Source organism: Mustela nigripes, chromosome 2 (assembly GCF_022355385.1).
Source record: "Mustela nigripes isolate SB6536 chromosome 2, MUSNIG.SB6536, whole genome shotgun sequence".
In the NCBI taxonomy this organism is placed as follows: domain Eukaryota; kingdom Metazoa; phylum Chordata; class Mammalia; order Carnivora; family Mustelidae; genus Mustela; species Mustela nigripes.
Window position 1 is genome coordinate 219287461 of NC_081558.1, and position 23782 is coordinate 219311242.

General features: G+C 51.9%; 1 protein-coding gene across 9 annotated transcripts in view; it reads left to right on the forward strand.

Moving 5' to 3' along the window:
• DIP2A (disco interacting protein 2 homolog A) overlaps window positions 1–23782 on the forward strand; it is an 88722-nt gene that overhangs the window by 14292 nt on the left and 50648 nt on the right. For all 9 annotated transcript variants that reach the window (XM_059392582.1, XM_059392584.1, XM_059392583.1 and 6 more), the window contains exons 2-6: window positions 3007–3078; window positions 6759–6878; window positions 12431–12550; window positions 13937–14146; window positions 17521–17649. In XM_059392582.1, the coding sequence (XP_059248565.1) occupies window positions 3007–3078; window positions 6759–6878; window positions 12431–12550; window positions 13937–14146; window positions 17521–17649 (651 nt within the window). The remainder of the gene's footprint in view (window positions 1–3006; window positions 3079–6758; window positions 6879–12430; window positions 12551–13936; window positions 14147–17520; window positions 17650–23782) is intronic.

The window sequence follows — 23782 nt, forward strand, 5'->3', positions numbered from 1 at the left end:
TTTACCCAGTAGTGCGTCATGAATCTGTGTAAGTGATTTACCCAGTAGTGCGTCATGAATCTGTGTAAGTGATTTACCCAGTAGTGTGTCATGAATCTGTGTAAGTGATACTCATCCCTACCTTCCGAATACCAGGGTATTTTTCAGGAGTAAGGACAGAAGTAATAAAAGTTGTTACTTCTACGAGTAACAACAGCGTATCATCAGTGTTCTGTAGTAATGATGTGTGAACAGCACGTTTTCTTCCTTTTTTTTTTTTTGATGAAGGAGCAATGAGAGGTTGTTTCCCATTGTTTGCCGTTACATATAATGGGCTCTGCCTGTCCTCGGTGCTGTGGCCTTCAGGAGTCACCGAATGCTTTGAGAATAGGAACCCCGTGTCTCGTTGGGACTTGGAGATAACTGTTGCGATTTTGCATTTGTAGCCCTAAATGAGTTTGGTCAGCCGCACTGGACGTCAGCCGGAGCCACATAGCATCGCCCTACCCGGAGGGCTGGTCGGAACAGCCAGCAGCTCCCAGGCCACCAGAGAAGGGGGGCCCTGGCATCTTCCCAGCCCCCTCAGGGTGCTCAGCCAGGGGCGAGCTTTGTCCTGACAGAGATTCCCTCGGTGGTCGGTGGTCGGGTCAGGGCCACTCCAAGTTTGTGTGCCTCTGCTGTTTGCCTCTTGGCTGTTTACCGAACTTGGGTTCAGAAAATCTGGATTTGAGTCCCTTTTCTACTAGCTTACTCGTTTTGTGTGTGCGTTCTCTTGAAATTCCGCCTTGCGCTCTGCGTGGGGAGAAGTTTGCATTGGGTGGCGCGTTGGGTCGGTCTGAGTGGGAGATGGGAAACATGGTAACTGGTTACGCATGGAAGCGTGTCTCTTGGCTACGTCCGCCGGTTCAGTGAGAAGACACGAGACCGCTTTTGCGATATCAGAGGCGTGAAGCAGGGAGTTAACGTTTCATTTCTGAACATTCCCTGGCACCTTTGCGTGGAAATGCTCGTTTGAAATGGGAACCAAGCAAGGGTCCGTTCCCGGGAAATGAGTACTTACTTTTAAGTACCCGGACAACCAGTGCTCTGCTTTGAAATAGGGGTTTATCAGTTCTTGTGTTATGTAACAATACTTAGTTTTCATTTCAGTTTGTCTCAATTATATATTTTCATATATTTCAGAAGAAGCGTAATTTGTTAGCTTTAAAAAATACATGTGCTTTAAAGTTGTTCACAAGTTAAACCCTTAGAAGCTATATTCCACAGTCCTCTGGGGGCCCAGGTTGGGGTCTCTGGTGCAGTGAATAGGCAGGGCAAGGACAGTGCGCCCCAAGGCCCCGGGCCTGTAGCAGCCGGTCGACCGGTGACCCCTGCCCCATGGACTGGCTGAGGTTAGCAGTGGAGGCTTAGCAGAAAAAATCAGAGTGGGATGCGCAGTACCCTGCCATGCAGGTCAGGCACAGATACATGCACACAAAGCGCCGTACATTCTGCAGAACAAATTCAGATTAAAAGACCAGGTGCCTGGGGGGCTCAGCGGGTTAAAGCCTCTGCCTCCGGCTCGGGTCATGATCTCAGGGTTGTGGGATCGAGCCCTGCATCGGGCTGTCCGCTCAGCAGGGAGCCTGCTTCCTCCTCTCTCTCTGCCTGCCTCTCTGCTTACTTGTGATCTCTGTCTGTCAAATAAATAAATAAAATCTGAAAAAAAGAAAAAACAACACAACAAAAGGCTGGTTTGCTGTGGGGGAGGGGAATCCCGTGGGAACGGAGCGGAAAGCAGAGTGCAGGGTAGCTGAGAGCCACAGGAGCGGCTGGGCAGGGAGGGCGGCGGGAGGAGCCGTGGTTAACGCAGGGCAGACCCCCCGGGAGCCTGGACCCGAGCAGCCGCCTGCCTGTTGGGAGCGCAGGACCTGGTGCTCCCTGACCTCAGACTTCTTTTGTGGGGTGCTCTGGGAGCGTCTCCCCAGAGACCTCCCGCGAGTCCTCACTGGGCTGGGAGGCCTGTCGGCACAGCAGATCCTGCAGTCGGGAGCGTGGACAGGCCGTGCGTGGTGAGGCCCCGGGGACGGCGGCCCGGCCCTGGGCTCGTGCGGGGGGCCAGGGCGGGGACGGGAGGAGAGCTTTCTGCTGGCGACGGTTGCCCACGCAGGCCACCAGTGGAGATTGTCGTACGTATTTCCGGGCTACGGAAAGTCTCTGAGACAGGACAGGTTCCTGTGGCGCGCGCCAGGTTCTCGCTAGGAAGCAGCTGTGCTCGGAGCCCGAGGCGCGTTTCCGTGAAGACACGCTTCCCGTCTGGCCGCTGTGCCCGGCTTCGTCCGCTCTTCTTCCGTGTGACACGCGTCCGCGCGGCAGGCCCTGTTCCCGCTCCGGCCCAGCCTCACGCCGGCTGTGCTCGGCCGCACGGGGCTCCCTGCGGGGTCTCGGCGGAGGCCGGCTCCGCTCGGTTCTGGGCCGTGGCCTCCGAGTGCTTCTCTTTCTTTGTTTTTCACTTCAAAAATGTTTATTTTTAAAATTTTTATTGAATTTTTTTTTTAGAATCTGCATTTCTGGCAGGCTCTTAGGGGATGATGATCACAATTTTTAAAAACCAAAGTAGTATTTACGCACAGTAGGACGCGCCCTTCCTGGTGTGCAGGTCTCGGGTTTGGAGGGCCGCGTGCAGCCACGAGCCACCACCCGAGCGGGACGGCTCCTTGTGGCCGACGACCCTCCTTCCCTGCTGGCCTCAGCCCGCCCTCACCCCATCTCTCGGCAGCCGCCATCCGCTCTGTCCATCGGTTTTGTCCCTTCCAGGATGTCAGGAAGGGGAGTGACTCGGTACGGAGCCCTTGGAGCCGCCTGCTTCGACGCCGCAGTGTTCAGGCGGCTCTGTCCGGGCCGAAGGCGTCCGTCGCGCCGCGTGTTCCGTCGTGCGGTGCCTCAGCGGTGTTGGTGCTTCCGGCTCCTCCGTCAGGAACTGTCTTTTCCTTCCAGGACGTGGGCACTTTGGAGGAAAAATAATCATCTTTTGTGCTGTCGTTTTAGGTGACATCACTCAGAAAGGCTATGAGAAGAAACGGGCAAAGCTGCTGGCGCGCTACATCCCGCTTCTTCAAGGTAAAGTCACTCGCTCGCCTGTTTTCTAACAGTCCGTTTTCTCACTGAACTTGACCTCAATATGGATTCGAGTGTCACGTTGGTATGTTTCATAGTTTATCGAGGAGGACTGGGCAGCGTATCTAATAGTAAGTAACCCCGCCCACAGGCTATAGTTTACAGCTTGGGTTTGGTATGGATCTCATTTCAAGTAGGATTTATTATATTTTTATGATGATAGAACATGATTCTTGTGGTTGTGGTAAGGAACGTTCCGTTACTTAGGTTCAGAATAGATGCTGTAACGGTGTCGGTTCTTCCTACCTTAAACTGATCTGCAGAGCTAACACACTTGTCATTTCAACAGGTTTTTTGGTTTTTTTTTTTTTTTTTTTTTGGTGGAATTTAACAAGCTAATTCTAAAATTTACGTAAGTTTAAAGGGCCAAGGGATCCAAAGTGTGCTCCAAAAGGAGGAATGAGGTGGAAGATTGTCCCGACCAGGATAAGAAGGATTGCGATCGCGCTGCTGTGGTGAAGACGACCTGGTCTGGAACCAGGGCAGGCAGCGGAGCAGGAGCGGGACCAGGAGCCCAGACACAGACTCACACGCGTGTGCGTGTGGCCGTGGCCTGTGGGGGGCAGTGTTACAGGGCACGGTGCCGCCACAGCTCCCTGTCCTCATAGGCTGGACACAGCAATCAGTGTCCGGCATAGAAGGGCCAGTAGAAAAGGCGAAAGCTACAGCCCCTTAGAGGGTCATACAGGAAGATGGTCACCATTGCACGACATGGCGAAATGGGCGGGACATCACAGGTCTCTGGAGGGGCTGAGAGGGGCCTGAGGGAGGGGGTGGCGGCTGTGGTGAAGTGATCCATGTCATGGTACCCACAGTCACCGTAAGGACAGTAGGGGCACGTCACACAGTAACGGAATTAAAAAGAACTAGTGTGCGGAACATATAAGGCAGCCCTGTCCTGTTTATTACCTTTGGCGATCATGGAAATGTTCGGTGACCCCTGGCTGTGGACAGCTGCCGAGCACTTGAAACACGGCTGGTGTAACTGCGACACTGGATTTTTGATTTCGTTGGAATCAGTTGAACCTTAAATAGCCGGAAAGTCCCCCAACATACTTTTTACAAAGCTCAGGAGGAAGCTGGGCTGAGCCTTGCACCGCTGTTTCCTGCGCGGCCTCCTCGCCGGCAGCAAAGGAGGGTTAACTCAGTGGGAATCAGAGGAACGTGGCTGAGAGCCCGCACGGCTTGTTGAAAGGGGCTCGAGCCGAGGGGTGGGGACAGCTGGCAATGCTGAAGGGGGCATTGGTGACCAGCCGCCAGCTGCTCTGGACGACCCCTGGGCCGCTCGCACTTGTCCACTCTCTGCGCAGCAACGTGGTCAGGCCCGTGCGGCGCCGGGAGCGCAGACGTCCCCCAGCAGAGTCCCGGGGGAGAGCTTGAAGACCCATACGTGTTGGCAGAGATGGCTCTCGGAAACGTGACGGGGAGCGAAAGCCACTCACAGGGGAGCACAGCCACTGCAGCTTAGGAAAGCCGACCTGCCCCGTTCAGGAACCCTTACGTAGCTGGGAAAGAGAGACAAGGCCGTGGTTTTCCCGGAAGTCAGCGTGCCGTGTGCTCGCGGAGTGAGGCGGGGGCGCAGGGGGCCCGGAGATGCTGGAGTCTCCCCTTACCACTGCCGAAGTCCCATTGGGTTTTTTCCCGTGTAACGATTTATAAACGGGACACGTGGTTTCTACTGCCTGTGTCGGGTGATGTAGCTTACAGTAGATCGACAACAGAAAGAATACAAACTGACATTCATTAATCCCAAACAGGAGTCTCTGAGTAAAATGGGAAGTGAAGGAAACTGGGGGCGTGTCGTGAAAAGCACGGGACAGACGTCACCAGCAGCTGTCAGACTAAGGGACACACTGGGGCCTCCGTAGCCCAGGCGGGGGAGACGCGCCCGGCGATGGTGTCGGAGAGCACAGGAGAGCGCTGAGGGGGAAGCCTTGTGTGAGGGCCGCCATCCTGGCCCGGTTCCTGCAGCTCTTTCTTGGGAACTCATTAGCTCGATGAACTGAATAGAAATTCAAAGAAGAGGAAATGAAGATGTTCCTCCCCACAAGTGGGTACAGAAATGTGAACCATTTCCTCCTATCAGATTGGCAAAATTCTAAAAATCCTTCTAAACACCCAGCGCTGACGAGGCTGAGGGGAATGCCCTTTCCTGCTCTGCCCGTGGGCACGCGTGTTGCTGTAGCCCTTGGGAAAGTCCTCTCCTGGGACCTGTAAAAATGAAAAAGCACCTGCTCCCTCATGTGACCGTTCCACTTTGGGCGCACATTCTTGTGGAACCCCGAGCCTCTCGAAGGACGAATGCACCTGTATTTGGGGAGCGAACGTAAGGGTGTCCACAAGCGTGCGTCCGTAACGGATTGCTGTGTTCTCCGGCACGACCTTCGGAGTCATTTATCCAGTCACGAGAAGCGCCTTGCCAGTCACAGCGCCCCCGGGATCGCGGTGCGCGTGTGTGTGTACACGCTCGGATTTGGACTTCCAGAAGGAGCACCTCATCTTCTAGCTCTGTGTAACCAAGCGCCCCGAGATGCGGTCCTCAGCACCCGTGATGACCTGTGTTCTTCACACACCTGCAGCCTGGCGGGGCTCCGAGGGCCGCTCGCCCCCTGCACAGAGCCAGCCGCTGTGGGCCCGCCGTCCTGTCGCGTGTCCTCTTGGTGCGTTTTCTCCAGGTCCCACCAGGTGGTCTCTGCCGCACTGTCCAGCACAGGTCGGAGGCAGGGATAGACGGCCCCTTCTCAGGAGGGGTGAGGGCTGGTGGGACCCACGGGGCTGGAATGCTGCAGGCTACTTTTACGAGATGTCTTGAGCCAGAGACTCAAGTGGAACTTGAGCACGATGAGCACGATGGGAGGCTTGCCCTGTGCTGTTCTCAAAGGTCAGCAAATAGAGCTCAGACAACACCATGGATTCCGTGTCCTGAGCCTCCCGCTTGGGTCCTATCCGTTTCCTCTCCACACCGTCCTCCGGGCCTGTGTGGTCAGGGGCTGTCAGTGCAGGCTGTCCAGGTGTAGGGTTTGGAGACACAGCGAGCGGGCACCCCCGGCTAAGTGTGTCAGCACGAGGTCTCTGTACCCTGTGCCCTCAGGCTCTCGTGGTCACAGGCACCCCTGACTCCCCACTGCCCATGTTTCTGCGTATGTCTAAGGGCGGCTGGTTCTCCCCAATGGCTGCTTCATGGAGAGTCACGGACGTCGTGAACAGTGCCAGGGAAAGTGGCACAAGGCGTTTCAGACTCAGGGAACATTTGCGATGCAGAAGTACGCTTTTGCAGGGCCTTCCCAAGAGAGTCTGCCCCAGGTGGCCCCATGTGCTGGGCAGCTGGGCTCGGGGACGCTGTTGCTGGTCACCCTTCCTGCAGATGCTGGACAGTGAGGCAGCGGAGGCCGGCACTTTCAGGAGAGCGAGCGGGAAGTGGGTATTCATGGCTCTGACCCCAGCCTCCAGTCAGGGGTCTTCTGGGCTTCAGGGACCACTGCTGGATGCTTGTGCCGGATTGTTACGTCGGTGCAGTGTGTGCTGTAACAACACAGGACAATGTATGGTGTTTTAAGTGGATTTTTCCATCATTGGAAAAGCAAACTGTTGACACAAGATGTTCCTACAAAACTGTGTTGCAGGAGCAGATCCATCCCTCCAAGCAGAGAACAGGGTCCCTGCTCCCACCCAGACCACAGCTGCCGTGTCCAAACAGCGGAAGCCAAGGCCCCCCAGCTCCCGGGACGAGCGATTCCGGTCAGGTAGGACCAGACGTGGGCAGTCGCCCCCGTGGCCTTGGCTGTAAATGGCTATGAAGAGACTGGTCTCATGGAATAACTTACCACAGCCCACGACTTCTCAGGAGAAAAAAAACCTTCACACAACCGCAGTCTTCCTTAATGTAACCAGTGTGGTTGGTGGTTTCTCCCCAGGGGATGCTTACAAACACCCCTAGAGAGGTCGTCCTTCCCCTGCAATTAGTATGATTGCTTTAAACTTTTTTGTCCATTTTCCTGCCTCCAGCTGTGGGACTGGGATGGGTAGTTTTTGTGTGTTACGGAGCAGCTTTCCTACTGTAGGTGTTTTACTATTTTTTTCTAATTTTGGAGATTTCCTTCTAAGGAGTTTGCTGCTACTCTGCAGTACATTTTTTTTTATAAGATTTTATTTATGTATTTGACAGACAGAGATCACAAGCAGGCAGAGAGGCAGGCAGAGAGAGAGGAGGAAGCAGGCTCCCCGCTGAGCAGAGAGCCCGATGCGGGACTCGATCCCAGGACCCTGAGATCATGACCTGAGCCGAAGGCAGCAGCTTCACCCACTGAGCCACCCAGGCGCCCCAGCTGGTTCTTTGCATTCTCTTAAAGTGGCTTTAGAAGAGCAGAAGTTTTAAATTTTATTTATTTATTTATTTTAAAAAAGATTTTATTTATTTATTTGACAGAGAGAGTGAGAGACACAAGCAGGCAGAGCAGCAGAAGGATATGGAGAAGCAGGCTCCCCACTGAGCAGAGAGCCCGACATGGGGCTCGATCCCAGGACTCTGGGATCATGACCTGAGCCCAAGGCAGTTGGTCAACCGACTGAGCCACCCAGGCGCCCCATTAAATTTTATTTATTTTTAAAAAGATGTTATTTGTTTATTTATTTATTTAGGGGGAGAGAGCTAGTAGCAGCAGCGCTGGGAGGAGCAGAGGATCGGGGGAAGCAGACTCACAGAGCCCAGTGCGGGGCCGACCCCATGACCCAAGATCACCTCTCCCCGAAGCCAGAAGCAGAAGTGAGACACTTAACTGACTGAGCCACGCAGACGCCCCTAGAAGTTTTTAATTTTACTGAAGTTCATCTTAGCTGGGTTTTCGTTTTCGTTCCTGTGTTTTTAGCAGACAGTGCTTTTGTTCTTGTATCTAAATCCGGCCAGCCTAAGGTCACGCAGATTGTTACCTCTGTTTTCTTCTAGATGTTTTATAGTTTTACATTTTAGCTTTACGTCTGTGATCCGTTTGGTGTCGTATTAGTTCAAGGTATGAATCAAAGCTCATTTTTTGCATACAGATGCCCAGTTCCCCCATCGCTTGTGGAGAATGCACCACCTTTGCTCCTCGATCTGGGAGCACCTGCACAGGTGTACGCGATGTTGTTTCTGGACTCTGCCTGTCCTGTTGGTACTGGCCTGTGGCAAGAGCACGTTTCAGGGATTGTAGCTTAGTAACGATCGTGCACATCAGTAGTGCTCTTCGAGGAGTTTTGTTGTCTTCTTCCTTAGTGTCGTTCCCTTGTCTAGGACGTGACTTCTTTTCCTCTGGGACTTGGAAGGTTTTTCTCTTGATCGCTGGTTTGGAGCAGTTACAATGTGCTGTTCTCGCCGCAGCTGTACTTTCAGTCTCAAGGAGAAAAACATTTTACTAATATAAACCAAAAACCTAGTGGAAATAGAAGAAAAGAGAAATCCGGGCTTAGATGAGGACAACAGTCAGCAGTAAAGCAGAGTAGGACGGAGTTCCCGCAGGTTGGGTGCGGGCGACACCCAGCTTTCTCAGCGGGGGGAGCCCCGTGGAGACACCCGGGTGGGTCCCCACTCACAGGCCCGGGCAGGGCGTCCTTCCGCTGACTGTCCCTGGAAGGGCCGTGTTTCTAGGGCCTGTGACGGGGTCTGAGGTTGAATGTTTGTTCACCTACGTGCTGTCTGGAGCGCGGCATTTCCACGTTCTTCTGTCTTTACGTCCTCAGGGATCCCGGGCTGTGTGCCTGCCTCCCCTCGGGGATTCCATTCCCGGGGGGCCGGCCGTGGCCAGAGCAGCAGGGGGTAGGAGGAGATGTGAGGCCAGCCTCACAGAAGGGCCCGTTCTGACTTGGAGGCCAGCCGATGTCCACGCACCAGGCTCCCGGGGTCACTCGTGCAACATGAGTGCTTTAGCTTTAGTCTTGCACACGGCGTGCTTTAGCCTGTGTTTGTGCAGGTTGGGGTGATCTGTGATGCGGGACAAATCACAGAAGCATCTTCCGCCCAGGACATGTGCCTTGGTGTGTGTGGTTTTGGGCTTCTTGGATTTCTGAGCTTCCTGGATTTGTTGGCTTGGTCCCCTGTTTTGCTGACACTGTGTCGACTTTCAGTTCGGTGTCGTTTCCCCTGCGTTTGGGATGGCGCTCGCTTCTAAGACCGCGACGGGGCTCCAGGTGTGTGCTCACGGTCACTGCCGTGTCGCGGCAGGGGCTCCTCTCAAACACCTTCTGTGTCTGCGAGTATTTTTGTTAGACCCTTACGTTTCAATGATAACTTGGCCGAATGTGAAATTCTGGGTTCGGCACTTCTTTCTTCAGCAGGACGTGGTTGCCTTCCTGCCGCCGGTAGCTTCTCTTCCCTCATGTGAGTCTGTCCCTTGATCCTTCCAAGGCGAGTCAGTCTTTCTCTCTGGAAGCTTGTGGAATTGCCTTGTTGTTCTTGATGTTTGTAAACTTTATTTTAGTACATCTATGTGCAAATTTTTCATCTTTCCTGAATAGCACCCTGTGGGCCATTTCACTGTAAGGATTTTAAGTGTTTTAAAAACATTTTGTTGGAGAAAAATGGAAGCATGTATAGGAATGGACTTCCTCGAGTAGTAACCCTCTCGAGTCATGTCATGCCAGTCTGGACCCTCCCGTCCCGCATGATTCTGAAGCAATCTCCGCGATTGCGCTATTTCGTTCAGATGTCACAGTATGCTTGGTGTCCCTTTCTGAAAAGGATCATCTCCTTGTATCTCTAAAAGATAAAACACAAAATAATTAGCAATAATTCCTTAATATCAAATATCCAAATGTTCATGTGGTTTTTAATTTTTGATTTCTATTTCAAAAAAACTTTTTAAGTAAGCCCTGTGCCCCCCGTGGGGTTCAAACGCGTACTCCAAGATCGGGGGCTGGGCTGTACCGGCTGAGCCAGCCAGGTGCCCCGTGGCCGCCCCGTGGCCCAGACAGTTTGTCTGGACCCAGGATCCAAAGATCTACACATCACAAATGTTTGATAGTGTTTTCAGTCCTTCCTGACTTACACCCGTCCGAGGCCCACGGGGGTCGGGTTAGGTGCTCGGTGGTCCCGGAGACGAGACAGGGCCTGCGTTCCTGCACTGGGAGGACGGGACGCCCGGGACGCCGGCAGCTGGCGGTCCCCAGTGCCGAGACCCGGTCACTCGTGAGGGAGGCAGAATAGCGGAGCTGCCTCTGTCATCGTTCCTTCAAAGGCTGGCATCCTTCTAGAAGGACCGACTCCTCCTTGCTTGCTGCTTGGTGCGGGGGAACCAGGATGTGCTCAGTTCTTCCCGTTTATTTGCTCCTTTTTAGAATGATGAGTCGGGTCACTAGCGTCCTCCGATGGCCATTGGTTGGTTTTGCTGCCTCTCTTTCTTCCCTTCTGTTCTTTTGTCTGTGTGTATATGGATTTGATATCTTTTGTTTTGTTTTTAAAGATTTACTTATTTATTTGAGAGAGGGAAGGAGAGTAGGGCAGGGCAAGGGGCGAAGGAGAGGGAAAGAGAATCTGAAACAGATGCCCCAGTGAGCAGAGTCTGATGTGGGGCTCGATGCCACGACCCTGAGACCTGGGCCGGAGCCGAAATCAAGGATCAGATGCTTCACCAGCAGAGCCACCCAGGCACCTCTGCGTTCGGTGTGCAGTCCGTTCTGGCATCTGTCCTTGTCGGAGTTCAAACCGTCCCAACCCTAGCCTTTGGGGGCCTCTCCCAGTCAGCTCCACAGTCCTGAGCTGCTGGACCAGGTCCTCACTGGCGGTCGTGACGAGACGCTCAGCTCCTCTGTGCGTTTCTTGCCCCAGACCTAGACTCCGCCTCCCTCGGCGTCCTCCGGTGAGGATGGAATTTGAAGGCCACATTCTGGGTGCAAGGGTTACTCGTTATTGTTGGGCTGGCACTTTTTCTTTTTTTTTTAAAAAAGATTTATTTATTTGACAGAGATCACAAGCAGGCAGAGAGGCAGGCAGAGGTTGGGGGGGAAGCAGGCTCCCCGCTGAGCAGAGAGCCCAGTGCGGGGCTTGATCACAGGACCCTGGGGTCTTGACCTGAGGTGAAGGCAGAGGCTTAACCCACTGAGCCACCCAGGTGCCCCCTGAGCTGACACTTTTTTTTTAAAAGATTTTACTTATTTGAGAGAGCAGAGCACAGGAGAAAGCACAAGCAGGGAGGGGCAGGGGGGAGGGAGAAGCAGGCTCTCCGCTGAGCAGGGAGCCCGATGTGGGGCTCAAACCCAGGACCCTGGGATCAGGACCTGAGCCAAAGGCAGATGCTTAACAACTGAGCCACCGAGACACCCCTGGACAGGCACTTCTCCCAGACATTTTTAGTGGGCGGAGGTGCCGCATAATAGTTAAAGACAAAATACCGCATGTGTTCACGCGGACACGTCCCACTCAGATCCAGGAAGAGAGGCTTATCACACGTCCTTTCTATTTGGCTCTTCTTCCTCATGAGTGTCTCGGTTCCCAGGGGCGGTAGCATCACTGTGTGATTGCAGGAAAGACTTTATATTTCTTTTCTTTCTTTCTTTCTATATTTTTTTTTAAGTTTCTTTATTTATTTGACAGACAGAGATCACGAGCAGGCAGAGAGGCAGGCAGAGAGAGAGAGGAGGAAGCAGGTTCCCCGCTGAGCAGAGAGCCCGATGCGGGGCTCGATCCCAGGACCCTGAGATCATGACCCAAGCCAAAGGCAGAGGCTTAACCCACTGAGCCCCCCAGGCGCCCCTATATTTCTTTTCTTGAGTAATGGAGCCAATATAGGGCTGAGACCTGAGCTGATCAAGAGTCAGATGCGTAACTGACCGAGCCACCCAGGAGCCCCCAGAGTGTATAATCTGACTCGTCCTTAGTAACTGCCCCGGTGGGACAGGCTGGACAGTCTGTGTATGTGAAAGTCGTCTGGAGTGGTTGAGGCGACAACCAGAGACACATTTACGTTCATTTGTTTCCTTTTATTTTTAATTTGGGGAATTTCGTTTTTATAATATAGTTTTGATTTATAACTGAAAATATTTACATGGGTCCAAATCTACAAACAAAAGAACATTTAAAGAAATCTAGGACCATTGTCATAGGCCATGCTTATTTTTTAAATTAAAAAAAATTTTAAATCCAAAACCGTGAACATGCAGGTGCTGTCCGTCTCGGGTGGAGGCCGGCGGTGGTCGGCTGCACGTGCTCTCCTTTACGAAGGCCCGCTTTGTCTCTTTCTCATTCGGGGCAAACGGATAAGAGTGCGAAACCTAATTTTGTTACTTCCTGAGCCCTGGAAAGTGTCTTCACAACCTTGTTTCTGTGTAGATGTTCACACCGAGGCGGTGCAAGCAGCTTTGGCCAGATACAAGGAGCGCAAGGTGCCCATGCCCTCGAGACGACGCTCTGCCCTCACGCACTCGTCCGTGGACACCTCCACGCCTCCAGGTACGGACCGGCCGCGCCGGCGTCGCGCCATCGGCTCCCTGGGCGCTCCCCAGCCCTGACGTCAGAGGCTTCCTTTCCCCTCGGCCCTGTAGAGAGATCCGGAGACGTTAGGGATCAGGAATGTTTGTGTATGTGCCGTATTCCTTCCTGAGCATCCGGGGTGGACGCGGGGGGCTCTGACCAAGCAAGCGCTTGCTTTCTACAGGACTTTAGTAAAAGAATTTAATTCTTTTACTAAGATGCCATTTATGGTTTTTAGTCAAGAGAGGAACCTAAAATCAATGCTTCCTGGGATACTAAATTTCTCTGATTTAAGAATTTTAAAATTATTCATCTTATTAATGACTATTTACTACATTGTTATCAGGCCTTAAAGAGGAGCATATAAGGCTATTTGGAGGATTTTAAAAATTTATTATTGTTCTGTTGTCATTACCTTTAGAAATGAGAACGTTTACATGGAGCTTCTCCTCAGCAAAGGTGTTGTAAGCTCTGCGTCTGCGCCACACCCGGAGCTGGTGGCGTGTGGCGCTCCGTGCTCCCTGTCTTGTTTCTGAAGTCACGAACACTGGCAACAGGAGTTTTTGGTTTGATGATGTAGTGAAAACCAGACACACCAGACTTATAAGACAACTTGGTGGTTTTGGTCACACTTCCTTTCAAAAGAAAAAAAGTTTATATTGTTGAAAAAATATCTTCTAAATATGGTTGTCGAATTATTGTTTCTCCTAAACATAACTTGACTTACTACCTCCTTTTCAAAAAGAAAACCTTTTTGTAATAATAAAATGCACAGTCAGGGTGGCTCATAGAACCTTAATGACCAGTTAATCTAACTGACTGGAGCAGTTGTCCCGGGGAAGGGATTCTGGTCCGCGCTCCCTGCCAGCGCCCCCAGGAGGACGCAGGTGGACGGGGGACGCCTGGAGTGGGTCAGGGCTGCTGCGTGTGACCCTGCGCGGCCTCAGGAGGCCGGCTGGGCCGTGCGCGAAGGTTGTGTGGGGCATTCACTCAGCTGAGCGCTCAGCGCTTGGGGGTCTCGTGCGGTGCTGCGACCCCTCCTGGGAATGTGCGGAAGCCCTTTAGGGCTTGGGGTTGCCTTCGCGCCCAGAGTGTGGTACTCCCGGGCAGTCCTGTGGGGGAAGCAGGGCTCTTGAAACCACGTTCCCAGGTAGCGCTCCTCGGCTCTTCCAGTCGGGCAAACGCAGGCCCTTCTCGACCGCGGGCAGCCTTGAGATGACCCCTTGGCCGTGCTGGGGCGCAGCGGTGCGGGTGAACACAGCTTGCCGAGGGCAGGCCCGGGAGACGCAGGAGCTGGTGTGGGGACTCCGCCCTCCTCCCAGACTCACCCCTACCTTATGCCTGTCGTCATTATTTTAACCGCAGACACGTCATCCGCCTCGGAAGACGAGGGCTCTTTCCGGCGACCCACGCGACTCACCTCCACTCCGCTCCAGAGCCATTCCAACACCGAGCCCTGGCTCGACCGGGTCGTGCAGGGCTCGTCCGCCTCATCCTCCGCCTCCTCCACCTCATCTCACCCGGGAGGGAGACCCGCCGCCGCGCTCGCAGGCCCCACGGCCCACGCCCACGTAGGTCAGTGACCCGCTGCCCCGGTGCCTCTGTGCCCATCGAGACTCACCTTCTCCTTTTCATCTGGAAATGGCTTGTTGGTAGCAAAAGTCATTCTTGATGCTTCTGTGGTTTGGCCGTTCCGGACCCTGTGGTGTGCTGGCCTCCCCTGGGCCCCAGAGGGGGTGCGTTTCTGGATGTCACAGCCCCTCCTGCTCGGGGGGTGTGGGCTGGTGCAGGTGGCAGGTGTAGGGTGGACGGTCCCTTAGACGCGGCCTTGGTGGCTCCTGAGGGCCTGCCTGGGCCCTCTGTGCCTCTGTGCCTCTGTGTTGGCTCCGCCTCCGCTCTCCGCCACGTGTGCTCCGTTGTGGAGCCGTCCGCGGGGCTGGAGGCTGGGGCTGCGACCGTGGTCTGGCTGTTCTTCCTCCGCATCCCAAGCGAGAGAGCCCTTCAGCCCGAAACGGGGGGTCAGGCAAAGCTAAGTCATTAAGATGTTAGATCTTTTCTAAATCATCCGCTTCTTTAAATTACATTAATCTTAGGGAAAGTCGCAAACCTTCCATCGTTTGGAATCTCACTTGCTAACAACAGCAGTGGCTCCGTTCTCTGTCCGGGAGCTGGTGTGCGGAGTTGGATCTGTTCCGCACCCAGACTCACGACAGTTCTTGGGTGGTGCTGCCAGGGCTGCCGCGGACCCCGTACAGCCCCCAGGCTTCTAGACGTGGCGGGAACGACAGACAGGCTGTTTCTCACTTGCCTGAGATCACCCTGGCCCAGGGCTGACACTGTTTTCTTTGCTGTTCGTTCTGCTCAGTGGATTGGGTGCACCAGCTGCACCCCTGTCACTGGCGGGGGTTTCGGTGGGGGTACCGGGAGCCTGGACACCCTCAGGCAGCGGCAGGCTACGGGGCTTTCACGTGGAAGTCTGGTCGTTCGGTCGTTTGGCTGCCGCGGAGTCAGCTGGCGACTCTCTGCGTCGTCGCGGACGCGTCCCTGACGCTCGACACTTTGTCTCCCTTGAGTCAGGAGACCTGCAGGTGTCTGTTGAGCGGGTGCCTTCTCAGGGACATGGACTCGCTGCTCCCTGCACACAGAGACGCTGCCGACACTCCTGGGTAGCAGGAGAGGTTGGGGCTTGAGGCCGGAGCCCTTGGGGCAGCAGCCCACGCAGGCTGTTGGTAGTGGCCCTGGGTGTCCTGTGGATGGCCGTGGTCACCCGCCAGCTGTCCTCAAGGAGGGCCTCAGGGGAAAGCTGAAACATAGCCTTTGCACGGGTGTTTTTTCTTCTGTTTGTCACAGTGATTTGGCTTATTGGAAACACACAGATATCTCCAATGGGAGAAAAACGGTTGTTTCTGAACGTTCTGTTGCCGTATTTCTGCTTCCTGATGCTCTGTTCTCGGTGGGATGGTGCAGGAAGTAGAGCTGTGTCAGCCCCGGCCGAGCCGTTGCAGCCCCTGCTTCCCCGTGGGTCAGAGGTGAAAGCGTGTCTCGCACGAGCAGCTGACCACGGCTCAAAATGTGTGGCCCCACAGCCCTGGACTGTCCCGTGGCCGCGGGGTATGTGTTCTCCCTGAGGGGGGCTGTGGAGGCCGGCGACCGAGACCCCTGGCCACGTGCATGGACGGTCCCTGACTCTGGCAGGTGCGGCTGCACCCTCTTCTGTCCTTGGCCTCTCCTGCGCATTGTGTGATCGGTTCTCGTAAATTCTAATAATCTTCCTTCATTTGCTGAATGTTTGTTGGACCCGGTTGATTGGAGTTCCTGAATCTGAAAATACTTACCTTTCTGCTCCTTGTTATAAAAATCATCATTTTAGTTCTTAGCATGGGAGAATTCTTCAGTTGGGACTAAGAAAAGAAATATAGAAAGAGGAAGAAGATATTACGTCAAAAAAAAATTGACGTACAATCTATTAGGTAAAGGTAATTAAAAAAAAATCCATCATTTTCATTTTTGGATTAAAGAAATCAAATCCATAACACATTGGGACACAGATGTGAATACCTATATTTGAAAGTAGTATTTTCAGTTATAGCCATTCATTTTTATTTGGAATATTATTTATTTTTACATAGTGATTTTAAAACTATTTTGTAGAAAAGATCATTGTTAAAATCACTCACTCTTTTTGCTAGACGTGGAAGGCTGGGGAAATTTCTTTCTAAACTAAAAGAACATCCTGATAGGCATACTTTAAAATGTGAATTTCATCGTCACACTTTCTCATGGGTTGTGAATACTCTGTCATTAAGACAGATTTTTCCAGATGGTTTTTTTCTGATATGTCAATAGTAAGTTTGGGTTTTGCTTCCATATAATTTCATCTTTCTACATATTTTCTATATGTTAAAAAAAAATTTAGTTTACATTTTGCCTAGGTGATGAACTAACAGTTAAATGATCGGAATTTGAAAATCAGAAGTAGTGGAGTAACCACTGTGGGGGCAGGGCCAAGCATCAGAGGAGCAGAGGGACAGCGGGTTGGCCCCACTGGCCCTGGTGCAGACGCTCGCGCTCAGCAGCCTCAGTCAGCCAGCGCTGTCCAGACGCCCGTGCCGCGTGGTCCAGATTAAACCCCAGGATGTGCGTGTGGACAATGGGAGGAGTGACTTCAAATATTTTCGCCATCTAATGTCATTTGTTTTTGACTGTGACATTAATACTTGTGCGCCTGGCACTTGCCTGAGGTCCCCGGATGGGGAGATGTGTTCATCTCTCAGTGGGGATTGTTTTTATGTTCGTAGGCTTGTTCTGTGAAGCCTGCAGAAGTCTTGTATTTTTGTGTCGTCCAGCATACTGTTTTGGGGAGTAGGGGATAGTTTATAGAAGCCTGGCTGTGTTTTTCATAATACAATGAAAATGGTCCAATGACAGCTGATTTAAAATGCGTCTCTCCTTTGTTCAAATTCCTTTTTAAAAAAAAAAAGATTTTTTTCATTTACTTGAGAGAGAGACAGAGAGCATGAGCACAGAGGGAAAGGGAGAAGCAGGCTTCCCGCTGAGCAGGGGGCCCAACATGGGTCTTGAACCCAGCACCCTGGGATCATGACCCCAGCTGAAGGCAGAGGCTTTATGGACGGAGCTGCCCAGGTGCCCGTCACCGAGACATCTAACTGCAGTTTACTCGTGCCTGTCAAGGCAGCATCGTCCGAGGTTCTGGCCAATACCCCTTGAGAAGCAGCAGCCCATGTGCTCACAGGAGTCCATAGGCTGTGCCTGGGACCTCCGAGTGCACAGGGTCCCCGTGTGTCTTGCCCCACCAGAAGGACCAAACGAATCCCGTTCCTTGCTTAGAGCTCAGCCAGTGAGGCTCTCGTTGAACAGGATTTCAGGAGCGACTCTGACTTCTTTTGAATCAAGAGCCACTTTCATGTGCGTTTGTTTTTCCAAAGCAGATGTGCACTCCGCCCCTCCTGACGTCACCACGGGCCTCATGGAGCTTTCACACCGTGAGCGTCCGCAGCTGGCTTCGGTGCGAGGGGTCGCTCGGGGCTGCAGCGGGAGCGTCCTGGAAACGGCCGGTGGTGAGCATGCCTCTCTCTGTCCTTCTGCAGCGTCCTCAGCCCTTCTCTTCAGGCACAGAACACGGCTCTGGGGCTTTGGCTTTAGCAAACCTGAGCCGCCGTGAGCCGTAATTCTTCGCTGTGTGTGCATGGAAGTGGGTGTGGACGGGCGCGTGCGCACAGACCGCACGTGGGGAGAGGCGGTCAGCGCGCCTCTGGCATCGGTCCCGTGGGGAGCCTGGAGAGCAGCGGGGAGAAAGCCTCCACCTGTAAACTGGATGCCAGAGGGGTTTGGGTCTACAAAGCAGAAGGGAAACGAGAGGCCACGGGTGGGCTCTTCATGGCCGGCTCCTTGGGGCCTCCAGGAGAGGGTGCCCTGCCTGTGACGGCCGGGCCGGGCCCCCACGCTCTCCGTGCCCGCAGCCCGAGACCTGCGCTCGGCAGCACGCCTGCTTTCTGACCTGCAGGCCCCGAGGCCAGCGAGATCCTCAGTGCTCTCCTTCATACGGTTTCCGGGGTCTTCTGTCAGTATCACGCCAAGTTTCCTTTTTAATATCAAGTGTATCGGATTAGAATGGCAAAGTGTTCCGGAGGATCTTAGATTGAAGGTTTTGACGTGTATTTTGCTATTCCCAAGCAGTAGATCAAATTTTGTCAAGGTCTTTTAGCAACTTGTCCAGATGCAACGGGAAAATCCTGAGTCAGCATGAAGCAGGCTTTCCATTGGTTAGATAGATTTTTAAAAATTTGATCATATTTATTTTATTCTATTTTTTTGGTGGCTTTTTAAGAAATTTTTAAAATGTAAATTCAATTAATTAGCATATAACGTATTATTATTTAGAAAAGTAAGAGCTTAGTTAAGGTGTAACTGACTCATAATAAATGACACATATTTAAAGTGTCGATTTTACATGTTTTAAGACGTGTGTACACCTGTGAAACCATCTCTGTGATCAAGATTGAACACGTCCATCTTCCCCTCCTCCCCTCCCAGCACTGCCGCACCCCCCGGATAGATAAGGAAAGAAAGAAAACAAACCTTGGGGCGACGGGTGGCTCAGTCGGTTAGATTCTGACTCTTGATTCTGGCTCACGTCACGATCGCAGGGTGGTGAGAGCGAGTCCCGTGTGGGGCCTGCGCTCAGGACAGAGCTGTTTGGGATTCTCCCTCCCTCTCCCGCTCTCCCTCCCCCTGCCTTGCTTGCAGGCTCTCTCTTTCTACCCCCTCAAACAAACAGGTCCTTCAAAAAGAAGAGGCAGTGAACACGTGCAGCACCGCTCCGGGTGTCCCAGGAACGTGAGACCTCCCCTCTGCCCTTCGTGCTTCCTTCAGTCTTCAGGCAACCCCCGATTTACTTCCTGACACTGTGAATTAGTTTGCATTTTCTGGAATTTCATAGAGATAGAATCATGCAGCATTTACCTTAGACGGTTTGGCTTCTGCTGCTCTGCGGAGGCACCAAGATTCACGCAGTGTCTTGGATACATCGAGTGTTTGTTCCTCTTACCGGCAGGGGGTGTTCCCTCCGACGCCTGTGCCGTCCCCTCATGGCGTTGGGTTGCCTCCGGGGCTTGGCTATTACAAACGAGGCGGCTGCAACATTCTTACAGCGGTCTTGGGGGTCAATGGCTCCGAAGAGAATGGCTGCATCATAGAGTAGGGTTATGCTCAGCTTTCTTTTTTTTAAAGATTTTATTTATTTATTGGACAGACGGAGATCACAAGTAGGCAGAGAGGCAGGCAGAGAGAGAGGGGGAAGCAGAATCGCTGCTGAGCAGAGAGCCCGATGCGGGGCTCGATCCCAGGACCCTGAGATCATGACCCGAGCCGAAGGCAGAGCTTAACCCACTGAGCCCCCCAGCGCCCCTCCTTCTCTAATTTCTTGAGGTGGAATCTTAGATCACTGAACTTAGATCTTTCTTGTTTCCTAATGAAAGTATTTAGGGGCACCTGGGTAGCTCAGCTGGTTAAGGTAGCTACCTGGGTAGCTCAGCTGATTTCATCTCAGATCACGATCGGAGGGTCATGGGATTGAGCTCTACGTCGGGTTCCATGCTGGGTGTGGAGCTCGGTTAAGATTTTCTGTCTCCTCCCAACCAAAAAAAAGGTATTTAAAGCTTTAAATAGCCTTCTAACGGCTGTTTTAGCATCCCATGTGTTTTGATACATTCTTTTCCTTTTAATATTCAATTCTAGATATTTTCTAATTTCCCTCATGCTTTCCATTTTGACCCTGATTTATTTAGAAGTGTGTTGTTTAATTTCAGCAGATTTCCAAATATTTCAGGTGTATTTCTCTTACTGTATTATGTACTTCAACTTCTTCTAAATATAATGAAACTTTTTAATGACCCAATGCATGGTCTATTTTGGGTATATAGTGCTGTTGGGTAGTTTTTCTGTAAATGAAAGTTATGTCCATGTGCTTTGGTCTGAGTCTTCTCTCTCCTTACTGATTTTCTCTGTACCTTTTCTATAACTTGCTGAGAGGGATATTGAATTTCTAACCATAACTGTGGATTTTTCTGTTTGTTTAGAACTGTCAGTTTTTGTTTTGTGTATTTCGGAGTTCTGTTATTAGGCGCTTACATACATATTTAAGATTGTTCTGCCTTGACGCAGTGGCCCCTTGATCACCGTAAAGTCATCCTTTGTGACCTTTCTTATTCTGCAGCGTTCCGCGTCTGGTATTCTTACGGCTGCCTTCAGCTCTGTGATGATGCGCGTTACATGGCAGATCTTTTAGCCTTTTACTTTCACCCTACCTGGGCCTTTGAAGTTAAAATGTGTTTCTTATGATTAGGATTTTATTCATTCTTGTATTTTTCTTTAAGCAGAGAATCATTTACTTCATTGGAGTGTTTGTACCATTTATAGCCAGGCTTTTTGTTTGTTTGTTTATTTTTTAAGTAGGCTCCACACTCAGCACGGAGCCCCGTGGGAGCCTGAGTTCATGACCCTGAGATCAAGACCCAAGATGAGGTCACGAGTTGGATTCTTCACTGCCTGAGGCACCAGGCGCCCTCTAGTCTGTTTTAAGATTTTATTTTAATTAATTTACTTACTTGAGAGAGTAGGGGTGGTGTGGGCAGAGGGGCAGAGGTAGAAGGAGAATCTCAAACAGGCTCCACGCTGAGCATGGGACCAGATGGTGGGGGTCCATCCCACAGCCCCGAGATCATGACCCGAACTGAAACCAGCCTTGGGTGCTCAACTAAGCCACCAGGCACTCCCCAGTAACACATCGCAGTTAGGCTTAGGTTGGGTGCACATCTGTGCTCCTGCCCTCTCTTCTCTGTTTGACTCTTCTGTTAATTTTACTCCTTTTCCTGTTTTCTTTTAACTTATATTTTAATCTTTATCTACTTTTTTTTAGTGGTTACTGTAGAACTTACAGTATGCATCTTTACCTCACGTCTGTATGCCTTCACATAATATTATAACTACCTCAATGTAGCAAAGATTTTTTTTTTTTGAAGATTTTTATTTATTTGACAGAGAGGCACAAGTAGGCATAGAGGCAGGCAGAGAGAGGGGGGGAGCAGGCTCCCCACTGAGCAGAGAGCCCGATGCGGGGCTCGATCCCAGGACCCTGAGATCATGACTTGAGCCGAAGGCAGAGGCTTAACCCACTGAGCCACCCAGGCAGCCCCAAAGGCGGGTTTTTTAAATAAGTGTTATAGTGACCATTGGAAAGCTTGCTGGGAAAAGTTAAACTCAGATCCTATTCCACTGAAAAGGCAAAACTCCAAAAGAATCAGGCATCTAAATATCAGAAATGAAGAGTAAAATTTTAAGAATTGGTGAATTTTCTTCAACCCAGTTATAAGTAAAGACTTTCTAAATTTAGCTAAAAACGGAAAGCAAGTGGGAACGAGCCCAGTCGCATCCCCATGAAGTGCCACAGCCACCTGTGGGGGTGGGGAGAGGGGACGGAAGCTAGGCTAAGAACACGGTGTTGGACTCCGCACCTGCAGTCTGGGCGAGCTTGGGTGTGAACAGCAAAGAAATCTTGAACTCTTGCTTGTAGGTTCGTATGCGTAGAGCAGCTTGGAGACTGTTTTACATACATGATGGTGTTGGGCAAAGGTATTGACGTTGCTGGGACCCGGGGTTCTTACTGTGGAAGAGAGGGTGTCCAGATGAGAGCAGGGAAGGCCAGAAGAACCCCATGGGGAAGATCGGGATTGGAAGAATAGGTATGGACGTGTGCGTCCTAGGATCTAAATATGCCTCTGTTCCTACTGTGTGGCACACGTCCAGTGACGTGCAGGGGTGTGTGTGTGTGTCTGTGACCACATGTGTGTGTACATACGTAGTACACTTTCTCGGCTCTGTATTCTGAAAGCAGCAAAGACTGCAGCAGTGGTGAGTGCACACGGTGTGGAGATCTCGGTCTTGGGCGTCTGTCCCATTCAGAGGACCAGGGCTCCTTCAGGAAGCAGCTAATTCCGGGGCTGAGGCAGGACAGCGTAGCATGACTGAAACATGACAGAACGTGTAGCTTGAAACAAGTGATGGGTCCTGTCACCTGTCGACTTGCACAGGATTCCGCTGGCTAAATCGGAGACAATTTGTGCGTCAAAATAGTTAACCATAATGCCTTTTTTAAAAAAAGATTTATTTATATGGGCGCCTGGGTGGCTCAGTGGGTTAAAGCCTCTGCTTTCGGCTCAGGTCATGATCTCAGGGTCCTGGGATCGAGCCCCGCATCGGGCTCTCTGCTCAGCCGCGAGCCTGCTTCCTCCTCTCTCTCTGCCTGTCTCTCTGCCTGCTTGTGATCTCTGTCTGTCGAATAAATAAATAAATAAAAATCTTAAAAAAAAAAAAAAAAGATTGATTTATTTGACTGAGTGGGGAGGGGCAGAGGGAGAGAATCTGAAGCAGACTCCCTGCTAAGCACGTGGCTCAGCCTGGGGCTCGATCTCACGACCCTGAGATCATGACCTGAGCTGAAATCAAGAGTCAGATGCTTAACCAGCTGAGCCCCCCGACGCTCCAGACCCGCGATGCTTTATAACCATCAAGCAGTCACTCAGTCATTCCTGATGACTGATTGATAGATGGACAGATAGAGAACAGGGTGCTGAGTGTCCCTGGGTATAGGTCAATGGGGTGCTTGTGTTGGGGCATAATTTGCAGCCATAGCAGTACAAACGGCTTCTGACAAGAATGACCCGATGGGTTGTTAAAAGCAGGCAGAAGGCTCTGTGAGGATCCGGGTGTTTGCGGCGTCGTGAAGTGACCCCTCACACATTGCATGTTAGTTGCTGGAGAAGACGTAGTGACGATGCAGTGAGGAACGCAGGCAGTGTTTGGGCGAGGAAGATCTGTCTCCGTGAGGGTAGGTGGGCGGCCCGTAGACTGGGACGTGCTATTCGGTGGTGTGTCAGCCAGGACCACAGCACCTGAATTAAATCATGACAAAACTTCAAGCAAACTCCGAATGAGGTGTGTTCTACTTTATTAAAAAACAAAACAAAACTGTATTCTTTCAAAATGTTAATGTCATAAAGGATGAAGAATGTTCCAGATCAATGGAGACTAGATTGGTGATGACCCAGTACGGTGCTTGGTTTGGGACTGGGACTGGCTCCAAACCAGAGTGGGGGCGTTGCTGTGGAAGGGCGTCAGGGTGCCGGCCGCCATGCTTGCGGCTGGACGGTGGGCTGTGTCTCCGGCTCGGGGCCCTGCCCACCTGTCCTCCACGGGCGCCCGGGCCCTCTTCCCACTGTCCGCAGCTCTGGCTCCTGCGTGTGGGCACGTTCCTGCTTGTTTTCCCCCGGCAGGTGGTGGGCTGCCTTTCTGTGGGCTCTCCATCTGCCAGAATGTTCTTTCTGGATAATTACTCAGGACACCCAAGAACTTCCAGTGTATGTGGCTTAAATCTCTTAATATTTACTTTGAAGATTAAAAAATATTTATTAATCCATTTAAAAATAGCAATAAGAAACTTACCACATCTTCACACAAGTTGCACGTATTTATGAAAGAATTTCTTTTTTTTTTTTAAAGATCTTATTTATTTATTTGAGGGAGACAGAGAGAGCATGAGAGGGGAGGTCAGAGGGAGAAGCAGGCTCCCCGTGGAGCTGAGAGCCCGAGGCGGGACTCGATCCCGGGACTCCGGGATCCTGATCTGAGCCGAAA